This window comes from Typopeltis vanoorti, chromosome 13 (assembly GCF_054136105.1).
Source record: "Typopeltis vanoorti isolate ZY-2024b chromosome 13, IOZ_Tvanoo_1.0, whole genome shotgun sequence".
Taxonomy (NCBI): Eukaryota; Metazoa; Arthropoda; class Arachnida; order Uropygi; family Thelyphonidae; genus Typopeltis; species Typopeltis vanoorti.
In genome coordinates, this window is record NC_143561.1 from 108,644,873 (window position 1) to 108,667,567 (window position 22,695).

The window sequence follows — 22,695 nt, forward strand, 5'->3', positions numbered from 1 at the left end:
TAGAATTGAAGGAAGTACAGGAAGATGGTTTAATGTTAAATCTGGTGTGAGACAAGGATGTACATTATCCCCTCTGTTATTCATTATCTATATGGATCACATTATGAAGGAAAGTGGTATTAAACATGATATCAAAATTGGAGATGTTAATGTCAGCTCTTTGCTTTATGCGGATGATGTTATACTTCTAAATAAATCCACTACAAGTCTGCAAGATTCTCTGACTAAATTGAATAGCTGTTGTAATAGATATGGTATGAAGGTCAGCAATAAAAAGACAAAGACAATGAAAATAGGCAGAATCATTGAAAATGTCAACCGTGTTGTGAATGGAGAACCTGTGGAACAAGTAAAACATTTCAGCTATTTAGGCACGATTTTTACTGAAGATGGTAAATTAAATATAGAAATAGACAACAGAATCAGCAAAGCTGGTATGGTGGGAAGTCAATTGAATAAATTCATATGGAATAAGAGAGAAATTAGTTGGATCACTAAATTAGCTGTATACAAGACAGTGTTCAAACCAGTTTTAACTTATGGATCTGAGAGCTGGGTCATAAGTAAAACACTTGATCAAAGACTAGAGACCACAGATATGAGCTTCCAGAGAAAGATTAGAGGCATGAACAGATGGCATCAATGGCAATATCATATTAAAAATGAGGATATTAGGAAAGAACTTGACATTGTCAGCATCCAGGAATGCATTAGCAGAGCTAATCTCAGGTGGTATGGTCACTTAAACCGAATCGGCGAGGAAAGATTAGCAAAACAAGTGCCAAGTTGTCAAGAAAACGACCCAGAGGAAGACCAAGATATAGGTGGATTGATACGGTACAAAGTGCTTTAGATGATAGAAATATAAGATCTGATAATGTTGGAGTGTTGACAAGTAACAGACTGATTTGGAGGAAAATTGTAAATTGGAAATTAATAATGATGTAATTTTTTCATGTAGTACTATCACATCCTGTACATCCCTTGAGGGTACATGGCAGGAATTTGATGATGATGATGATAAAAAAATTAATGGTGACTAAGGAGAATGAGACTTTCACATATTTTTGGTAAAGATATACAATCATTTCAATACAGAAGTAAGTCCACCAGACTGAAAGCAAAATGTCCAAAAAGGCAAGTTTATCCTTTATTTCAACTTCCATTATGAATTTTATGTGAGAATGTAGACCATTTATTGTTCTATTAACACAGCTAAAGTGTATCCTTGGGTTGAGGCCTGCTGGTGAATATATCTTCAATGTAATGCACCTGAAAGGATGGTTGTGGTTGTATTGAAGAGAATATGATATCCTCAAAATGTTCTAGTTAGAAATCAGCTAATGCAGAGAGAGTGGACTACTTATTGGAGTCCCTTTTATTTGGTGTAAGAATTTATTTTTGTAACTGAAATAGTTTCAGTGAATTACAAAGTCAAACAGTTTATCAGATAGAAAGACTTTTGATATCATTTGATGAGTAACATCCAGGGAAACATTGGTGAATAGTGACACAGAAAAAAGTCACTAGTCTGTTTTAGCGCTATTGCTGTTTAATCTCTATGTTAATGATATTGGGGGTTTGAATGAGTGTATTCAGTTATTTGCAAATGATGCAATGTTGGGAAAAACTATGGGAAATAGAGCAGATGTTGTAGCTTTACAAAAGGACTTGAATAGACTGAGTGAATGTGCACCACAGGAGTGGGATTCCCAGACATTGCAAAGTTAATGAAGGAGGTGGAGGAAATAAGAGATCTGGATTATGATAATTGATAGGGATCTAAAATGTAGAGGACACATTTCTAAAATTTTGAGGATAACACAATGAATTGTGGCAGTGATATGCAGAGGATGCTAACTTGTATAAGGTCTTGGTTAGGCTACATAGGGAGTACTGTGCACAAATTTGGTCACCTGGATTTCAAAAGGATGAAGAGGTATTGGAATGGGTCTAGAGGCAATTGACTAAGGTGCTTTCTGGTCTCTTGAATATTGAGTATGAAGAAAGATTGAAGATGCAGTTTTTACAGTCTGATAGACAGGAGGAGGGGTTGATATCATAGACATATAAGTTGTTAAGGAATTCTTATCATGTTAATGTTTAGTTGTTTTTCCCCCATAGAATGGTAGAAGATTTGGGGGGGGGGGAAGAACTAACAAGCAAGGTGTGAAAGCAGGTTTTTTCATGGAGAGTGGTGAATGCATTGCCTGAGAGTGTGTTATCTGTAGAGAATGTGAATGTGTTTAAGGCACAGTGTGATGAGCTATGTGTATGACAGGGAGACATTGCATGATGAGTCTTTGAATATATGGAGGTCTGGGAATAATAATAATACATCTAAACTGATCATAAGATAAGTAACTCGAAGAGAATAACTATCGACTTATTGATAAATGAACAAGAATTTTCAATATAGGGAGACTTAATAATCTAGTCAAAATATTTGAATATACAATGGGGGCAAAAACATGGCATCCTTATGGACCTTTGCAATCCATAAAAATATGCCATCCCTGCAAATAACTTTAATTTTTTGATTGTATCTATGTCTGGACTTGTGACTTTCTGTAGTAGAGTTCAGCTTGTTTATTTGGCTGTTTATAGGCTTATGAATAATTTCTTGATATGTAGATCTGTCTCTTAGAAGAAGTGTGATTTTTCTTTAACTAGAAGAAACCATGATTAAATCAGTCTTCTTTTGTCTGCCTTTGTGATTGGGAAGTGGTTGTTACGTTGTAAGGATTATAAAGCTTTAATTTTAGAGAAAGAAATGTAGGAGGGCAGAGGTTTTTTTGCTTTGAGTAGAGTAAATGCAACTTCTAGATGTAATTTGTTGTCATCATCACTTGAAAGATGAGAAGTTGCATTCTATATTGTGAAGGATATGTTTACAATCCATTTGTTATCAGGTGTCATCTGAGCTGGTTGTTGCTTGTGAATAGAGAGTTGAATTTTCTTTCTAAACATTGTTTATGTTTATAGAAGGAATGTCATTGAGAATGTTTAGATACATGTAAGACTATATTCAAGAAAAAAGGATCTAAAGAATTAATAGGTTTCAATCAGTACTTTGTATGTTTAGAGCAAGATCATTTTTCACTGCTGCAGCAGATTGCATGCTAAGGAAAAGATGGAATTATTAGATACAATAGATGTGAAGCGATCTAATTATTTCTTTTAATCTTGCAAAGTTTGGGATTGTTTTTGTCATAGCAATACTTCCAAAATGAAATTCTAGCTCACAACTTACCTTGTTTAACTGAAAGTTTGTCCAATTTGCCAGCCTCGTTGATCAATTCCTTCAGATACAAGATGAGTAAACACATCTTCAGAAACACTTGTGTCATAATAATGAACAACAATAATTATATTTTATTTAGAAATATTTTCTTGAAACTAACAAGCCAACATTAGTGTAGGAATGATTGAACAAGGTTGTATGCTAGCAATGGATTATTTCAAATAATATTATAATATTAGGGTTGTATGTGTATATATTGCTTCTAATGATATTAGTGCTGCATGTTTTGGTTACAAACCCAATAACTTCATCAAAGTCACTTTAATTACAAACGTTTATTTACAGATAGTGCTGAAGCCTTAGTAAGCCAAAGATATAGTGAGTGTACTGTCATCAATCTGTTGCTGGATGGAAGTACAGTGTGCATGCAAAAGATCAGAAGAAAGAGATGAAGGGAGAAATCAGGAGAGTGGTATTGAAGGGACAGAAGTGCTTGGCAGAGGACACAGTAGTAGTGTGAGATGAAGAGAGAATGGGAATGCAAGAGGAAGAGGGAAATGTGGGGGAGCTTGGGTGGAGAGGGAGACATGGCATAGGGAGAGTGGATGTTGAAAGTGACGGTGAATGTATATATGGAGTGTATTGGGATGTGGGTGGGGAAGTTGAGACTTAGCAGATATATGTGGTAAGTTGTAATAAAGGTGATTGGGCAGGTGTGGTGGGGAAATCACAACCAACACATGGCTTGGATGGGACTGGGTATAGATCTTAAAATGAACTGCTATGTTTGTTTACAAATGCTAGAAGTATCAAAAATAGGGGTGATGAAATTATTTCAGTGATTGAGTTTATTCGCCCCAAAATCGGAATAAGTGAAACATTGTTGAATAAAGATGATATCGTAACTATAATAGAAATGGAAGGATACAGTATTTTTCGCAAAGATAGAAAGGGCAGGAGGGAGGGGGTGCTGCTGATCTAACAGGGGAATTAAGTCTGCATAAGGTAGACATGAAAGGGGAAAATAGTGGCAGTGGTAATGAGGCAGTGTGCTGTAATGTGGAGGAAGACATATTTAGTTGGATATTGTTAGAGGCATGGAAATGTGGAGGGTGGTGATGAAAAAATGTATAAACAACTTGGATTAGTGAAAAAAGGATAACTATTATGGGCGATTTTAATTATGGCGATATAGATTGAAATGAAGAGATAGCATTTGGGAATAAAGAAAACGAATTTCTCGAATTCTTGAGAGATAACTATCTCAGGCAACATGTAAAAGAGGGCACATGAGGATTGAAAGTTCTAGATCTGAACATTTCATCAGAGTATGCAATTGTGAGAGGAGTTTCACCCTTTCCTCCAGTTGGTGAGTGTGATCATAAAGTGATCACTTGGTTTCTAGCTAGCCATATGCAGACTTTTGTGAGGCAAGGATATATGTGGAATTATAAGGCTGGTGATTATGACAAGCTACAAAATTCCCCCTCTACAGCTGCAATCACCTCTTGATTCAAAGAACAACATTGACCAGCGAGGAAGAGTTTTGGGAAGAGATAGAAGTCAGAGGGAGCCAAATCTGGGGAATGATGTTCTAACAATTCATAGTCCAGATCCCTTAATTTTCACACTCCCTAAACACCTTTGTGGGCAAGTGCATTGTCTTGATGAAAGATGATTTTTTCTTCTGCAAACGGGATCTTTTCTCACGAATTTTTTTTGTCTAGTCTGGTTAAAAGATCAGAATAATATTCCCCAGTTATTGTTTTACCTTTTTCAAGATAACTAATAAACAAAATGCCTTTAGCATCCCAAAACACCGATGCCATGACCTTTCCTGCTGATGGAACTGACTTTGTCTTCTTTTGCACTGAACGACAAGCTTCTGTCTACTGTTTTGACTGCTGTTTGGATTCTGGTGTGTAATGGTGAATCCAAGTCTCATCCATAGTAATAAATCTACACACTAAATCAGTTTTATTCTTGTTAAAATGCTCCAAGCACTGTCCAGAGATTTTCATGCAAGTGCATTTTTGATCTGCTGTGAGCAAGCACAGCACCCATCTTGTGCAAAGCTTTTTCATTTGCAATTCTTCATGCAAAATATATCCTACATGTTCTTTTGAAATGCCTATAGTTTCAGAAATTTCACGCACTTTGACTTGCCGGTCATCCAATACCATATCGTGTACTCGATCAATGATTTCTGATGTTGTTACACTTTTTGGATGTCCTTCACATGGATCATCTTCAAGGCTAGTATGGCCACGTTTAAAATCGGCAGTCCATTTCTTAATTGTTGAAAATGAAGGAGAAGAGTGCCCATAAACTTTTATGAACTTCAAATGAATTTCTTTTGGTGTTAAACCTTTATTTACAAAGAATTTTATAACCGCACGATACTCAGTTTTATCCATTTCAAAGAATATAGACAACACTTTTGTTTCAGACAGTTGTATAAAACAAACTACTTGATAGAATGACTTGCAATTTCACATGGATGCTTATGGCAGATGTACCAACTTAGAAAAAAAAATCTTGCCAATAGTGTTGCCATCTATGGTCGAGGCTGAGGACTTTTTAGCCCACCCTCGTATAAGCAGAGGAGTGAGGAGTAGGTTCTTTGCATGGAGAGTGGTTGGTGAGTAGAATGCATTGCCTGAGTGTATGTTGTGAATGCAGACACATTGAATCAGTTTAAAGCATGGTTGGATAAGCATTGTGTGAATATTGCATATCTCCCAAGATGAGTTTCTGACTCCATGGAGGTCAGGTGTGAATAATAATTATATACAATCAAAACAATTGTATCTTTTCCTTTAGTGTTACACAAGGATCAGTCTTCATTTCAGAAAAATTATGGAGACTACAACCATGTTAGTAATAATTACTTTAATTTCCTGATGTTTTGACATTCATATAAGATCATTATACAATTCACAATTGAGATTGAAAGTCAGAACACACTTCCTTTTCTAGATACACTTATCACACGTCTTTCTTCTGGCAGTCTCTCCTTCACTGTTTACTGGAAGCCTACACATACTGGCCAATATATGCACATAATTCTTACCACCACCACCCAACACAAAAACTAGGTGTCATTGACACGCCAAACAACGGGGCTTTAAAGATTTGCTCCAATGACAAGTACTTGTCATTGGCTCCAATGACAAGCCTTGAAGAAATCCCTGAAAGGATGAATTAAAAGTTATCAGCAATACCTTCCTGAAAAATGGCTATGACCAAAATACTATCAACAAAATTCTTCACAAGATCCTACTTAAAAACAAAAATAAACTACTTACTAAAATAATAATAATTTTTATTATTATTATGTGACACCTCCAGGGAGTCCAAAGACTCATCAAGGGAGAGTGTGCCAATAGCATCGAATGATTGTTCCCCTTCCAACTACCAACCGTGCTCAAGTTTGGGTGCGGTTAAAGAGCCAAAAGGCTTCACTTCGGCGTTGCAAAATTATATAAATTAAGTGGATATCAAATCCACCATTATTTCAAAGCCGAATACAGAAACTATAAAAGTTTTTTGCTGAATATAGTTAAAAACTATAAACATTTCAGCGAAGTTTGACCAGAGAGCTTACGCAAATACACTCGCTGGCATACTACGAGTTGCCCCATCCAAATGATAGGAAGCACGATCGCTAGTAAGCATCTGTATATTCCTCCTATTGTTTGTTTGATAAGGTTTCGAACTAATTGGTTTTCATCATTGGTATCCTTGAATCAAGGAAAAGAAGGAGTGGCCATAGTATTCAACACAAAATACGAGGCTAATCTTCTTGAATGGCAGGCAGTCTTAAGTAGAGTAATGTGGGCAAATATGAGAATGGGGAACTGGACAATGAGACTTATTTGTGCCTATGGTCCCACAGAAGGTTCTACTAAGGTAGAAGTGGAGGAATTTTTTGAGGCTTTAGAAAAAGCAACTGACACAATGAAAAAGGAAAAGCAGGTCCTTGTTGGGGATCTAAATAGCACAGCAGGAAATGATTGTCAGACATACAAAAATATTTTGGGAAAATTTGGAGAAAAGAGCAAAGCTAATAATAATGACAAATACCTGTTGGATTTCTGCTCAGGACATGGACTGGTTATTACTAACACCATGTTCCATCATAAAAATGTGCACGAATTCACATGGAGAGAAGAGGCAAGGAATAAGAAAAGTCTCATTGACTATGTTATAGTTGATAGCGATGTTTTCTCCCTGGTGCAGGACACCAGAGTGTACAGAGGATTTGAAATTGGAAGTGATCACTATTTAGTCTTGAGCAGGATAAAATTGAATTTCATATTGAAAAGAATAACATGTAAGAAAGTTTTAAAGCGAATAAAAGTTGAGCAGCTCTCAGATGTGAACTGTAGACTAAAATACACAAAGATTATTGAAAAAAAAAATGAAAGAGTTTGTGAACAGGAATCAAACCTTGGAGATTCAGTGGCAAGCCTTGAAGAAATCCCTGATTGATTCAGCTAGAGAGGCATGTGGTGAAGTTGTCTGCAAGGATAGAAAAATTAGAACTCCGTGGTGGACACAGGAAGTTAAAGAGGCAGTGAAGGAAAAGAAGAAAGCATACCAAAAGTTCCTGTCAAATAAGTCAGCTTGTGCTCTTAGAGAATATAGAGACAAATGCAAGAATGCTAAACACTGTGTAAAACTAGCTAAACAAAAGTCATGGGAGGACTTTGGCAAGAATATAGAAAATAAATATCAAGAAGGTGGCAAAATATTCTGGAGGTTGTTGAAGAAACTTAAGAATGGAGGAAAGAGTGCTATAAAAGGAGTTAGAGATGATAAAGTTGACATGAAACTGGGAGAAAAAGATATCCTCGGAGTATGGAGTAATTACTTCGAAAAATTGCTAAATGTAACAAGCAGTGATAGCACAGTGGTAAAAAATACTCAACAGGCATACAGTCAGGAATATATATCCATACTTGAAGTAGACAAAGCCATCAAAGGCTTAAAATGTGGAAAGACAGCAGGAGTAGATGATATTCGACCAGAAATGCTGAAGTATGGTGGTATAAAAGTCTCACAGTGGCTGCACTGCATAGTTCAGAAAGCCTGGACAGAGGGACGAATTCCCGATGATTGGAGTGGAGCTCTCATAGTACCCATATATAAAAAGGGAAATAAAACTGAATGTGAGAATTACAGAAGTATTTCCCTACAAAATGTTCCTGGCAAGATCTATGCAGGTATACTTGAGAAACGATTGAGAAGAATTGTGGAAGAAAAGCTGGGTGAAGAACAAGCTGGATTCAGGCCAAATAGAGGCTGTCAGGATCAAATCTTCACTTTACGACAAATAGTCGAGAAAGCATGGGAATATAACAAAGATCTGTATTTAAGTTTTGTCGATTTGGAAAAGGCATATGACATGGTGCCAAGAAAGAAGCTATTCAATACGCTGCAGTTATATGGTGTCAATGGGGCATTATATCAAGCAATACTTAGTCTTTATTTGAGTTGTAAGTCAGCAGTTAGAATTGAAGGGAGTACAGGAAGATGATTTAATGTAAAATCTGGTGTGAGACAAGGATGTACATTATCCCCTCTGTAATTCATTATCTGTATGGATCGCATTATGAAGGAAAGTGGTATTAAACATGATATCAAAATTGGAGATGTTAATGTCAGCTCTTTGCTTTATGCGGATGATGTTATACTTCTAAATAAATCCGCTACAAGTCTGCAAGATTCTCTGACTAAATTGAATAACTGTTGTAATAGATATGGTATGAAGGTCAGCAATAAAAAGACAAAGACAATGAAAATAGGCAGAATCATTGAAAATGTCAACTGTGTTGTGAATGGAGAACCTGTGGAACAAGTGAAACATTTCAGCTACTTAGGCAAAATTTTTACGGAAGATGTAAATTAAATATAGAAATAGGCAACAGAATCAGTGAAGCTGGTATGGTAGGAAGTCAATTGAATAAATTCATATGGAATAAGAGAGAAATTAGTTGGAACACTAAATTAGCTATATACAACACAGTGTTCAAACCAGTTTTAACTTATGGATCTGAGAGCTGGGTCAGAAGTAAAACACTTGACCAAAGACTAGAGACCACAGATACGAGAATCCTGAGAAAAATTATAGACGTGAACAGATGGCATCAATGGCAATATCATATTAAAAATGAGGATATTAGGAAAGAACTTGACATTGTCAGCATCCAGGAATGCGTTAGCAGAGCTAATCTCAGGTGGTATGGTCACTTAAACAGAATGGGCGAGGAAAGATTAGCAAAACAAGTGTTCTCTCTGCCAGGTTGGCAGCAAAACGACCCAGAGGAAGACCAAGATATAGGTGGATTGATATGGTGCAAAGTGCCTTATACGATAGAAATATAAGATCTAATAATGTTGGAATCTTGACAAGTAACAGACTGATTTGGAGAAAAATTGTAGATAGGAATTTAATAATGATGTAGATTTTTTCATGTAGTACTATCATATCCTGTACACCCCTTGAGGGTACATGGCAGGAATTTGATGATGATGGTTTTCGTCAGAGACACTATATAAGTAATGGTCTCTCTCTTTCTCTAAAAATTAAGTGATCCCCAACTCAAAACGAGTGACCAAAAGGTCTTTCAACTCACTGTTGGTTCCACTCAATGACAGGCTCACCCTATCATTGAGCAGAACTGCTCATATTACAGAGAAAAGCACCCAGCAACACGGCCCCACACAGACCACACCAGAGAGCACCCTCCCTGGGGACTCTAAATGCTCTCTCTCAAGCAAATCCGCTCCCCCCCCCCCCCCCCTCAGTGGGAGTAAAATTCTGGAAGAAACCTAAGATAACAAAAACTCTCACTGCTAAGGAATTCAAAGCATGGGAGAGATGTATTTTCCTTAAGCAAACTGTCAGTCGGTGAGTAACCTATTCACTAAAGAATTTACTGAAATAAAGAGCCAAACGGCTTCACTTCGGTGAGCATAATTATATAAATTAAGTGGATATTAAATCCAACATAATTTCATATCCAAATACAGAAACTATAAAAGTTTCGGCGAAGTTTGACCAGAGAGCTTACGGGAATACACTCACCACCATACTACGAGTTTCCCCAGCCAAATGATATGAAGCATAATCGCTAGTTAGTGTCTATATATCATTTGGCTGGGGTAATGAGTGTATTCCTGTATAGTTATTAACTATATTCGGCACGAAACCTTTATAGTTTCTGTATTTGGCTTTGAAATAATGTTGGATTAAATATCCACTTAATTTATATAATTTTACATCGCTGAAGTGAAGCCTTTTGGCTCTTTATTTCAGTGAATACTTTAGTGATTATTCAGCACCAACCGAGAGTTTGCTTACGGAAAATACATCTCTCCCACACTTCGAGTTCCTTAGTACAGAGTTTTTGCTCTCTTAGGTTTCTGCCTAGTCTGACGAAAACCAATGAGTTTGAAACAGCTGTCAGGCTAGTGAAACCTTATGAATCAAACAATAGGAGGCAAATATATAGATGTTTACTAGCGATCATGCTTCTCATCGTTTGGCTGGGGCAACTCGTAGTATGGTGGCAAGTGTATTCCCATAAGCTCTCTGGTCAAACTTCGCTGAAACTTTTATAGTTTCTGTATTCAGCTTTGAAATAATGTTGGATTTGATATCCACTTAATTTATAAAAATAAACTAGATTACAATAAAAACTGTAACCATTCTATACATTAAAGGGATATCAGATAAAATAAACAGGATACTGCAGAACTACAACCTTAATGCCTCCTTTAAATCTTCCGCAAAAATTAAAGAACTTATTCAACTCATCCAAGGATCCACTTTCTCCTCTGGCCCACCCTGGAGTATACTGTATTCAGTGTGCTTGTAATTTTACCCTATATATGTGAAACAGGAAATAGGATTCCTATCTGAAAAAAAGGAACATAAACGGTACATTAAATATGATAACTATGGTAAAGCTGGCATTTCGGATCATGCTCTTAAGCTCTACATAGAATTGACTGGAAGAGCACCTGTCATTTACATCACACCAAAACGTTTTATGAACGTAAATTTAAGGAGGCTTGTTAAATTTTTATCAACCACCCTAATCTTAATAGTAATGATGATCTAAAAATCCTAAGAATATGGATGGCACATATTCTACCCACATAACTTTTTAGTGTAAGAGTTAGTTACTTATAAATAGGACTGTAAGTAATCCAGGATCTTTAATCTAATATAACAACTCTCAGGTTAAATTAGGATGGCACTATTTCTGTAATAAAACTATATATGTGATTTTGTCTCTGATAATGTTATAAATAGAATAAAGCTTTGATGTCTTTTTTTTTTTTTTTCCACTATAGGTCAGGCCAGTAGAAAACAATTGTATGTCATTTGCCAAAAATATGGGAAAGTCTCATTCTCCTTAGTTGTCAGTAGTTTTTTTTTTTTCTTTTACAAGTATTATATTCATATCTTGATGTAATCACATCACATGTACATGCAATGCTAATATTGTTTGTAATAATTTACTGTTATCATTCTATCTTGTTCAGTTATTCCTGACTAATGATGATTTGCTAGTTTCGAAGCCAAAATATTTATAAATAAGATGCTATTATTATTTGTGTTTGTGTGTTAAAAATATATTCATTATTATGACAAAAGTGCTTCTGAAAATGCATTAACAAATATGTCAACAATCATTTAGTAATATACAAATAAACTATAAGATTGGTGTGCATTAATGTACTTTTGAGATTTAATTCCAGGTTTAACCCTTATTTGCATGTGACTATTACTGGTATCATAAAAAACATTGATTTACCTTTTCCATCCAGAAATAAAGAAAATTTATCAGAATTTCACTATTCTTTGTACCCAGTTTACCTGAGATAGTCTTTAGTTATCTTTGAGAATCTTTTGCACTTTCTTCCCCCCCATATCTACTTTAATTTCATCTCATCTCATTCGTTGTTGACATTTTTGTATTTCAATATTTTTGAAGATGAAATAGTGGGAAAGAGGGTATGATCTTATCTGAAAGTGTTCTTATTTAACAATAGCACAAATTAAAGAATATAGGATAGAGAAATATTTCTCTCTTATATCTATGTAAGGCATTGGTTTGACCACACATGGGCTATTGTGCTCGGGACTCTGAGGTGTTGCTTATGCAATGCAATTGAGGGAATGTGGATTACAGAGTTTGGTGGATAAGAGGAAATATCATAGAGACTTTCATGTTAGTTAAGGGAGTCTGCCAGAAGGAATTATAGAAAGAGTCAACATTAAGATGAGAGGCCATCCCTGGACGTTGTTTAAAAATGTGCTGAAGGGGGGGGGGGGATGAGGAGTAGATTTCTTATGTTGAGAATTGTTGGTAAGTGGAATGTATTGGCAGAGTGCATTGCACATGCAAGAAGTGTAAATAACTACGAAGTTCATTATGATAGACATATTGCTGGTTGAGTGGGCCTCCCACGCCAAGTATTGACTCTATGGAAGTCGCTGTACTATAGTTCGGCCACTGTTTGTAGGTCTCTGCTTTGTGTCTTTCCAAGAATAGTCGATTCATGCTGAAGGGGAGAAAGAAATGAAGGACGTCCGAATTGGTCGCCAAAACGCGAAATCACATGCTTTATAGGTAAAATTTTCCAACTGTTATACAAGCAACATAGTTAACTACAATAATCATAAAAGAGAAGTTAATTTTCCGACCGGTAATAATAAACAACTCGTCCCACAATATGGACTGATTACCCTATTATCGGAATGGATTCTCCTTTTTCTAAGATGCGCAGAAGTGTCGAAGGATCTCTAATCGGTGGGCGAACTATACTACTACTACTAATAATAATATTGGAAGTTTATTTTTTACTTGGTTAGACTATAATAAATTGAGTTTAATCCTTTATTCAAGTGTAAGCAAACAAAGTTTGCACCTGAAAACATCTTCAGGACTGAGATAAGGTGGTACATCCCTTGGCAACTCGTAGCAAAGGTGGACCAACCTTTCATCACTCCTTGTCTCAGTATCTCCCATAATGCAAAGCACATCTCCTTGTGGGCATGTATACTGCTATGCATTAAGGGAAGGGCCACTACCCAGACCAGTTTTGACCTCTTTATTGAGGTCAAAACCGGTCTGGGAGGCAGACCCCGAGTGGTGATACACAAGCTGAATCAATGGAGAGGTCATATTTACCTATCTGAGTTGCCAACCAGTGTACCACCTTATTATTAAATTACTCTGGATTTAGAGAAAGATGTTGGAAGTTTATTTTGCACTTGGTTAGACTATAATAAATTTAGTTTAATCCTTTATCCAAGTGTAAGCAAAAGTTTGCACCTGAAAATATCTTCAGGACTGACGTAAGGTGGTACATCCCTTGGCAACTCATAGCAAAGGTGGACCAAGCTCTCATTACTCCTTGTCTCAGTATCTTCCATAATGCAAAGCACATCTCCTTGTAGAGATGTATACTGCTATGCATTAAAGGAAGGGCGACTACCCAGACCGGTTTCAACCTTTATTGAGGTCTCGTCAGTGGGAGGCAAACCCAGAGTGGTAATATTAAAGCAGAATCAATGGAGAAGTCATATTTACCTATACGTGTTGCCAACCAGTGTACCACCTTATTATTAAATTACTCTGGATTTAGAGAAAGATATTGGAAGTTTATTTTGCACTTGGTTAGACTATAATAAATTTAGTTTAATCCGTTATCCAAGTGTAAGCAAACAAAGTTTGCACCTGAGGTAAGGTGGTACATCCCTTGGCAACTCGTAGCAAAGGTGGACCAAGCTCTCATCACTCCTTTTCTCAGTATTTCCCATAATGCAAAGCATATCTCCTTGCAGACATGTATACTGCTACTCAGTTCATAGTAGATCTGCCTCCCACCGACGATACTTCAACATAGCAGTATACATGTCCACAAGAAGATGTGCTTTGCATTATGGGAGATACTGAGAAAAGGAGTGATGAGAGCTTGGTCCACCTTTGCTACGAGTTGCCAAGGGATGTACCACCTTACCTCAGGTGCAAACTTTGTTTGCTTACACTTGGATCAAGGATTAAACTAAATTTATTATAGTCTAACCAAGTGCAAAATAAACTTCCAACATCTTTCTCTAAATCCAGAGTAATTTAATAATAAGGTGGCACATCGGTTGGCAACTCGTATAGGTAAATATGACTTCTCCATTGATTCTGCTTTAATATTACCACTCTGGGTTTGCCTCCCACTGACGAGACCTCAATAAAGGTTGAAACCGGTCTGGGTAGTCGCCCTTCCTTTAATGCATAGCAGTATACATCTCTACAAGGAGATGTGCTTTGCATTATGGAAGATACTGAGACAAGGAGTAATGAGAGCTTGGTCCACCTTTGCTATGAGTTGCCAAGGGATGTACCACCTTACGTCAGTCCTGAAGATATTTTCAGGTGCAAACTTTTGCTTACACTTGGATAAAGGATTAAACTAAATTTATTATAGTCTAACCAAGTGCAAAATAAACTTCCAACATCTTTCTCTAAATCCAGAGTAATTTAATAATAAGGTGGTACACTGGTTGGCAACTCGGATAGGTAAATATGACCTCTCCATTGATTCTGCTTGTGTATCACCACTGTGGGTCTGCCTCCCAGATCGGTTTCGACCTCAATAAAGAGGTCGAAACCGGTCTGGGTAGTGGCCCTTCCCTTAATGCAGTGGTCGCCAAAAGGGTCAATTCGGGCTCAGGGGTCAATTGGAGGTCGACAGATAAATATAAGACATCATTGTATGGGTAATATTTAATTCGGTTAACTTGGATTACCTCCATGACAAAAGACATGGAGGTAATGACAACGCAATTAAGAGTGAATCGTGGGATCAGTACCTCCATCTTACAGGTCCATGAATAGGACCTGTAAGATGGAGTAAGGTCATGAAAATAGTTACTGAGGCCAATCAAGTAGGCCAAAATGACATATTTACTAATAAATGGATGTCGGTGGTTCCTGCCGGCTGGTGCAGTGGGAGCGAGATTGCAACACGTGTGGTTCTTATTTACTGATACTTGCAAGTATTCGATCCCAGTCTCATTTTTGTGCATCGACATACAAGTGAGCGTTAATGTTCTAAAATTCATCAACATACATATTATAATTCAATCGTTATTCATTCACGAATTAAACTTCTCTATGTTGAAGAGTTGAGCAGCGCTAGTAGTGATATCAGTGATATTAATACCAGTAGTTTATTAATATCACTAGTAATACCAGTGATATTACTAGTGATAGTAGTAATAGTAATATAATAATATATACTATATTATACATACAATAAACACTGTAACTATAAAATAAACAATCTAAAAACTCACATAAGCATCTTTTTTTGCTTGTCCCATTATAATTACGTAATAGTAAAATATAGGTGGTCGATAAGAAGTCAAGAAATGCTTGAAGGGGTCTACAGCAAATAACTTTGGCGACCCCTGCCTTAATGCATAGCAGTATACATGTCCACAAGGAGATGTGCTTTGCATTATGGGAGATGCTGAGACAAGGAGTGATGAGAGCTTGGTCCATCTTTGCTACAAGTTGCCAAGGGATGTACCACCTTACCTCAGTCTTGAAGATATTTTCAGGTGCAAACTTTGTTTGCTTACACTTGGATAAAGGATTAAACTAAATTTATTATGATAATAATAATAGATTTACATTTGATATCTTCACCTTATAGAAAATGTATAAATAATTTTATTTATGCAGCATCATTTTAGAACCATGACTCATATAGATGGAAATTATAATCGAGGACAGTTTGGATTATCTTTAACATCACTTGGAGATATCAATAGAGATGGATTTAAAGGCAAGTGAATAATAATGGTCATTATTTTTATTTATTATTATTTTTTTTAAACCAGAAAGGTTCAATTTTATTTGCATTTTTTGTATTATATTACATATAACACTAGAGGAATAATAATTATTCCTACTATGTATTTTGTGACTGTTTAAAAATTTGACATTTATATCATATATTTGCTTTGCTTAATTTATTTGTTTCAGAAGGGCCATCCTTTTATTCAATTTTAAAACTATAAAATTATCTTCTAGCAGGTAATCTATTAGACCAAAAGCAACCTATGCCTTCTCAGTAACCAAAACTCCTTGTGTATCAGTGATTTTGTGCAATCAATCAGTGCATTTTTCTTTTCAGTTATTTCATAAATTCATTCATTTTCTGATTCTTATTAAAATGTATTTTATTATAAAATAACTTTACAGCTTACACATGTAGCAAAAATTATCTAGAATTTTAATTAAAACCTCCTATATATTTGATCCAGCATTATTACATGGACTTCAGCAGGGTGACAGACCTTTACCTGCATTCAAAAGATAAATCACAATAATGAGTCATAAATCATGTGCATATTAACTCATGTCTCAGTTGAAGCTGAAGCATATGATATTACACTATTAGAGTCCAAAGGAACAATTGTAAAAGATTGCATAGATAAAAATTATTAAAAAATTATGAATAATTAATAGTGATCACTTCCCAAAACTTGGATATTTGTGTGCAGTTTGATCAGTTCATGTTCAGATGATTACATAGCATTTCACATGTTTCAAGGAATGGATGACTGAATTTGAACTTCCTGGAATGAAGAAGTGTACTCTGGTTTCAAAGAACTCTGTGCCTAGTGTCAATAACATGTGAAGCAAGGCCAGACTTGTTGGATTCCAAAAATCTAATATAGATTCAATGTTCTTCAGGTCTAATCAGTGCGCATAATTGTCTGTCCAAAATAGCAAAGATGACATGAGCAGGGTACTTCATAGATACCTGTTAAGGAAAGAGGTGATAATGTATCCTTTGTAGATGGTAGAAAGGAGGACACTTTCCAAGCTGGTTTGAAGGGAGTGTATAGACTGAATTTTTGAAAAATCCTTGCTATTGTTCTGAGGTTCCTTTCAGGTAGGGTATCGAAATTCTTTATTTATCAGATTATAGTCTGATTCTTCAGACTATAATCTGATATATAAAGACTTTATATATCAGTCTGTCCAAAATAGCAAAGATGACATGAGCAGAGTACTTCATAGATACCTGTTAAGAAAAGAGGTGGTAATGTATCCTTTGTAGATGGTAGGAAGGAGGACACTTTTCAAGCTGGTTTGAAGGAAGACTGAATTTTTGAAAAATCCTTGCAATTGTTCTGAGGTTCCTTTCAGGTAGAGTATCGAAATTCTTTATATATCAGATTATAGTCTGATTCTTCAGACTATAATCTGATATAAAAAGACTTTATAAATTAGAATATAGTCTGAAGTGGAAGGATGCTAATTATCAATTTTTTGAATGGTAGTTTGCTGTATCCATTACATATCAGATTGCTTTTAATTTTATTCAGTTCATCTAACAAAAGGGGATCAGAAGAGCAGATTGTATGAGCTCTATGTATTAGAGTTGATAATACTCTTGATAATATCCATTTTTGTGATGAATGATAATAGGAGGAAAATTGAATGCATCTGCCAGTAAAGGTTGGCTTACGATAAACTGAAAATTCAACATGACCTGTGAGATTATAAATTATTAAGGTATCCAAAAAAGGGTAGTTGGTTATTGGATTTACATTCAATAGTGAACTTCATATCTCTGGGAACTGAAGTAATTCTGAATCAGCGTGAGATCAGATTGCAAATAGATCATCAACAAAACATAACCATATGCGAGGCAGAGGGAATATGGTATCAAACAGTTCTTTTTCTAGGTGTTCCATAAAATCTGCTAAGGCTGGTGTAATGCATACAGTAAAACTACCATTCAAAAAATTATTGATAATTATCATCCTTCCACCAGACTGCAATCTGAATGTGAAAAAATTTAAATACCATACCTTAAAGGAACCTTGGAACAAATAGTAAGGATTCCAAGTCCTCCATCCTACCATCTACAAAGGATACATTACCACCTCTTTCCTTACCAGGTGTCTATTAAGTTCCCTGCTTATGTCATCTTTGCTCTTTTGGACAGACTGACCATTCTGTGTTGATTAGAAATGAAGAGAACATCAGAAGTATATTAGATTTTAGGAATCTGATAAGTCTGGCCTTGCTTTGCATACTATTGACACTAGACACAGAGTTCTTTGGAACCAGATTAAACTTCTTCATTCCAGCAAGTTCAAATTCAGTCGTAAATTCCCTGAAACATGTGAAATGCTATGAAATCATCTGAACCTGAAGTGATCAGACTGTATGCCAAATATCCAAGTTTTGGGAAGTGATCACTATTAATTATTCATAAGTTTTGAATAATTTTTTATCTACACAATCTTTTATAATTGTTCCACTGAACTCTAATACAATGGTACCTTGGTTTGCAAGCATAATTCGTTCCGGAAACATGCTTGTAATCCAAAGCACTCGTATATCAAAGCGAATTTCCCCATAAAAAATAGTGAAACTCAGATGATTCATTCCAAAACTCAAAAATAGTCATATAAAAGTGATTAATACAAAATACATATATCTTCGTATACCTTATATATGTATACCTTTTTATATTTTTATTATTTAAATGTAATATACATAAAGTAATTGAATTTATTAATTACATTACAGTTACATATTATAGTAATTGTATTGGGTAGGACGACTTCCATTGTCACTAACGGAATCACTGCTATCTGTCGACTCTTTTTCTTTTTGTGCGACTTTATCAAGAAACCTATCTAAAGACACTTGCTTTTGCCTCCTTTTGAGGATTTCACGGAAATATGACATTGTATTGTCGTTAAACAGATTCATCACTCGCACTGCCCCAGCCTTACTCGGGTGGTGCTTTTCTACAAAATTTTGCACTGTTTCCCACATTTTACACACCTCCTTAATCGCATTTGAAGAGAGAGATGTGCCTGTCTTTTTCTCCTCCTCCTCAGACGAGATCTCCCTCTTGCTGTTGCTCGCGATGCAGATCTATCAGTTTGTCAGTGGTAAACTCCTGGCCACGTTCCTCCACCAGCTCTTGAATGTCGTCCTCATTCACCTCCAGTCCCATGGTCTTCCCCAAGGACACAATTTCATTGACAACTGGTAGCTCCTGTTCATGAGCAAATCCCTCGACGCAATCAGACCACAGTTCTCTCCAAGCAGAATTAAGGGTTCTCTTGGTGACCCCATCCCAGGCTTTATCGATGATCTTGACGCAGTTTTCAATGTGGAAATGATTTTTCCAAAACTCTCGGAGGGTAAGGTTAGTGTAACCTCGAAGAATCACTGAAATAGTGCCTTGGTGTAAAGCTTTTTAAAGTTTTCGAAATGACCTGCTGATCCATGGGCTGGAGTAATGGAGTAGTGTTGGGAGGAAGGAACTTGACCTTAATGAACTCGAATTCTTCCAGTAAGTCATCCGCAAGGCCTGGAGGATGAGCAGGAGCATTATCCATAACCAGCAAGACTTTGAGTGGCAATTTTTTTTCTAAAAGGTATTTCTTCACTGCAGGACCGAAGACCTCGTTAATCCACTCAATGAACAAGATACGAGTGACCCAAGCCTTGCTGTTGGACCTCCATATAACGTTTAACTGGCTCTTCTGCACGTTGCATTTCTTGAAGGCTGGTGGATTCTCAGAATGATACATGAGCAGAGGCTTGACTTTGAAATCACCGCTTGCATTAGCACACAGCAAGAAGGTGAGACAGTCTTTCATGGGCTTGTGACCGAGCATTGCATTCTTTTCTACTGTAATATAGGTTCTCTTTGGCATCTTTTTCCAAAAAAGCCCTGTCTCATCGCAATTAAAAACTTGCTGTGGCAGGTAACACTTGGAAACCATGAGCTTCTGGAACTCGGTAACGAAACACCTCAGCTGCCTTTATGTCTGAACTCGCAGTCTCTCCGTGCCTCACATAGATGTTATCAAACCATCTCCTGCTCGCCTTGAAGCCTTCTTTGTTTTCTGTAGACGTACCTGGCAGTTAACTTACGAGGTCGGCGTACAAGGCCTTTGCCTTCTCACAGATCAAGTTCTTGGTCACAGTATTACCTGCTAGTTGCTTCTCGTTTATCCACACCAAAAGCAATACATCTTCCAGAATATGTGGCCGTTGCTTTGATACTCTCGTGACTCCTTTTGCTACATCTAGCCCTCTTAGTTCTTCTTTCTTCTTTAATACTGTGCAAATCATTGATGTAGACCTCTTATAAAATCTTGCAGTGGCGGCCACTTGCATACCTTGTTCATGCTTCCCGATGATTTCCTTCTTAACTTCCACCGTAATCATCTCCTGCTTCTTACCGCCTTCCTTTTCAACCCTTTTCTTCATTGGGGCCATTGTCGTAGTACAGTTAATAAAGAATAGTCACTACATATGGACACAAAATGCTTTACGCACACACACGTGGTCACAACGCTAGCACGAATGAGGTATGCCGACTGAGACCGAGCATGCAAGATGATTACCCACAATACTGAGCGGCTTGTGATCATGTGACGCTCGGCAGACAAAGCATATAGGTAATACTCATATTGCAAGACCTCGCTCGTTTATCAAGTTAAAATTTATTAAAATTTTTGCTCGTCTTGCAAAACACTCGCAGACCAAGTTACTCGCAATCCAAGGTACCACTGTATCATATTCTAAAGCTGTGGCTGAGACACAAGCTAATATACACATGAATTATGCCTCATTATTGTGATTCATCTTCTAAATGTAGTTAACGGTCTATCTCCCTGATGAAATCCACATAATGTTAATGAAATATATTGGAGTTCTTAAATATAAAATTCTATATAATTTTTATAGATACATGAGTAGTAAAGTTATTTTATAATGTCGAGTACATGTCTTATTAAAAGTATTAATATTTTATTATGTTCAGTTTTTTGCTGATAACGAAAAGCTTGGGAAAGTTATTGGAAATATAATAAAGTTCAAATTATATTTTGAATTGACTTTGAAAAATAGATTTTGAATCGACTGACATTGTGAGCCATGAATGGGAATATTAGTTGAGTGACCGATATTTCCATTTATGTAAATGTAGGGATTTTGTGTTTTCAAACTCAGAGATGAAAGACTAATGCCATATTGGAGGTTGTATTGAAAGAAATTTAAAAGATGTGGGGGTCTTGTAATGATGGTGGTTAGTGCATTGAACTTCAGAGGGTAATTTGCAAAGATGATGATCCCAGCTCATATCATGAGATTTTAGTTTGGTTGGTTAGAATTGTATTATTATTATTATTATTATTATTACAACACCTCCATGGAGTCCAAAGACTCATCAAGGGAGGGCACCTACTCTACAACTCTCCATCTCCACCAGCTGCAACTACCTTTATCATGTACACCAATGCCATCTACCATCAACCACCACCAATAATATTTTCACAGACAATCACAAACATTCATGCCCACAACAGGATTCGAACTCGCAGCCTTTTGGCTGGAGAGCAGATATGCTAACCACTTCGCTGACCAGGCCGGCATGTTCCAACTATCTCAACCAAATTCATTCCATTTGTTTGCTGGCCAGCATATTAGCCCCACTCTTGACAGATTGCAAAACTTATAAAACCTAACAAATATTATGTGCTAGAAATGTGAGCTTATTGAGAAAAGTTTATCAAATAGATATTAGAGAAATTTTTCAAAGGGTGAAAAGAATTTCATAAAGTGTGATTAGTAGGGGTATGATAATGGTTTTTTTTTTTCATAGTAGGAGGTTATTGGAATTCATTTCCAGAGAATGTTGATTGAGAGGGCAGTCAGTATTCTCTGAATGTTGATTGTCCTTTCATTCATGTCTACAAATAAATTTATGATGTAGCATAACACAGTCTGACTGCTCTCTTCTGTATTGTGTCAAGTATTTTTAGGGAGCTCTTAGGGACACCTCTGCAGATATGCGAAAAGTACTTCATGGATGGGTTGATTAGTGATTTCTACAGGGTTAATAGCCATTCAGGGATAAAGTAATGCATTGAACAAAAGAGAAATCATAATTTTTTGGATGCTGAGGAGGCAGTGGTCGTAATCTGTTTATGCTAAGAGAGTCTTGATATCAAGATGAAAGATCATCTCATCTTGCCTTGAGATGTGGATGTTGTCAAGGGTAAGTCTGGGAAAATGAGTTTTCTTTTTTGTAGGAAATACAGTAGAACTGTATTTTACAAATATTGAAATTTAAAAATTTATTTGAGCCCCATCGAAGAATGGTTTGGAAATCAGAATTTAGATTTGCAGAAGTTGTTGCTTTGTGAGTTGTGGTGGTTTGTCAAGTGAAAAGGAGGAATGTGTATTGTCATCGGCAAAACTGTGTATCGGATTGATGGTCAACTGGAGCAAGTCATTGATGTATAGAAGAAACAGGATAGGTGAGAAGACAAAACCTTGTGGGACCAGCATTAGTTGCATGATTAGAAGATAGGG

At 36.4% G+C, this 22,695-nt stretch overlaps 1 protein-coding gene across 3 annotated transcripts in view; it reads left to right on the top strand.

The window, feature by feature from the left end:
- The window catches only part of LOC150100462 (integrin alpha-PS2-like), a 511,813-nt gene that overhangs the window by 156,726 nt on the left and 332,392 nt on the right, over nucleotides 1-22,695 (top strand). For all 3 annotated transcript variants that reach the window (XR_016549302.1, XM_090403279.1, XM_090403280.1), the window contains exon 11: nucleotides 16,012-16,114. Coding sequence is in view for 2 of the 3 variants with exons in the window: in XM_090403279.1 (XP_090259405.1) it covers nucleotides 16,012-16,114 (103 nt within the window). In the remaining variant the exon portion in view is untranslated. The remainder of the gene's footprint in view (nucleotides 1-16,011; nucleotides 16,115-22,695) is intronic.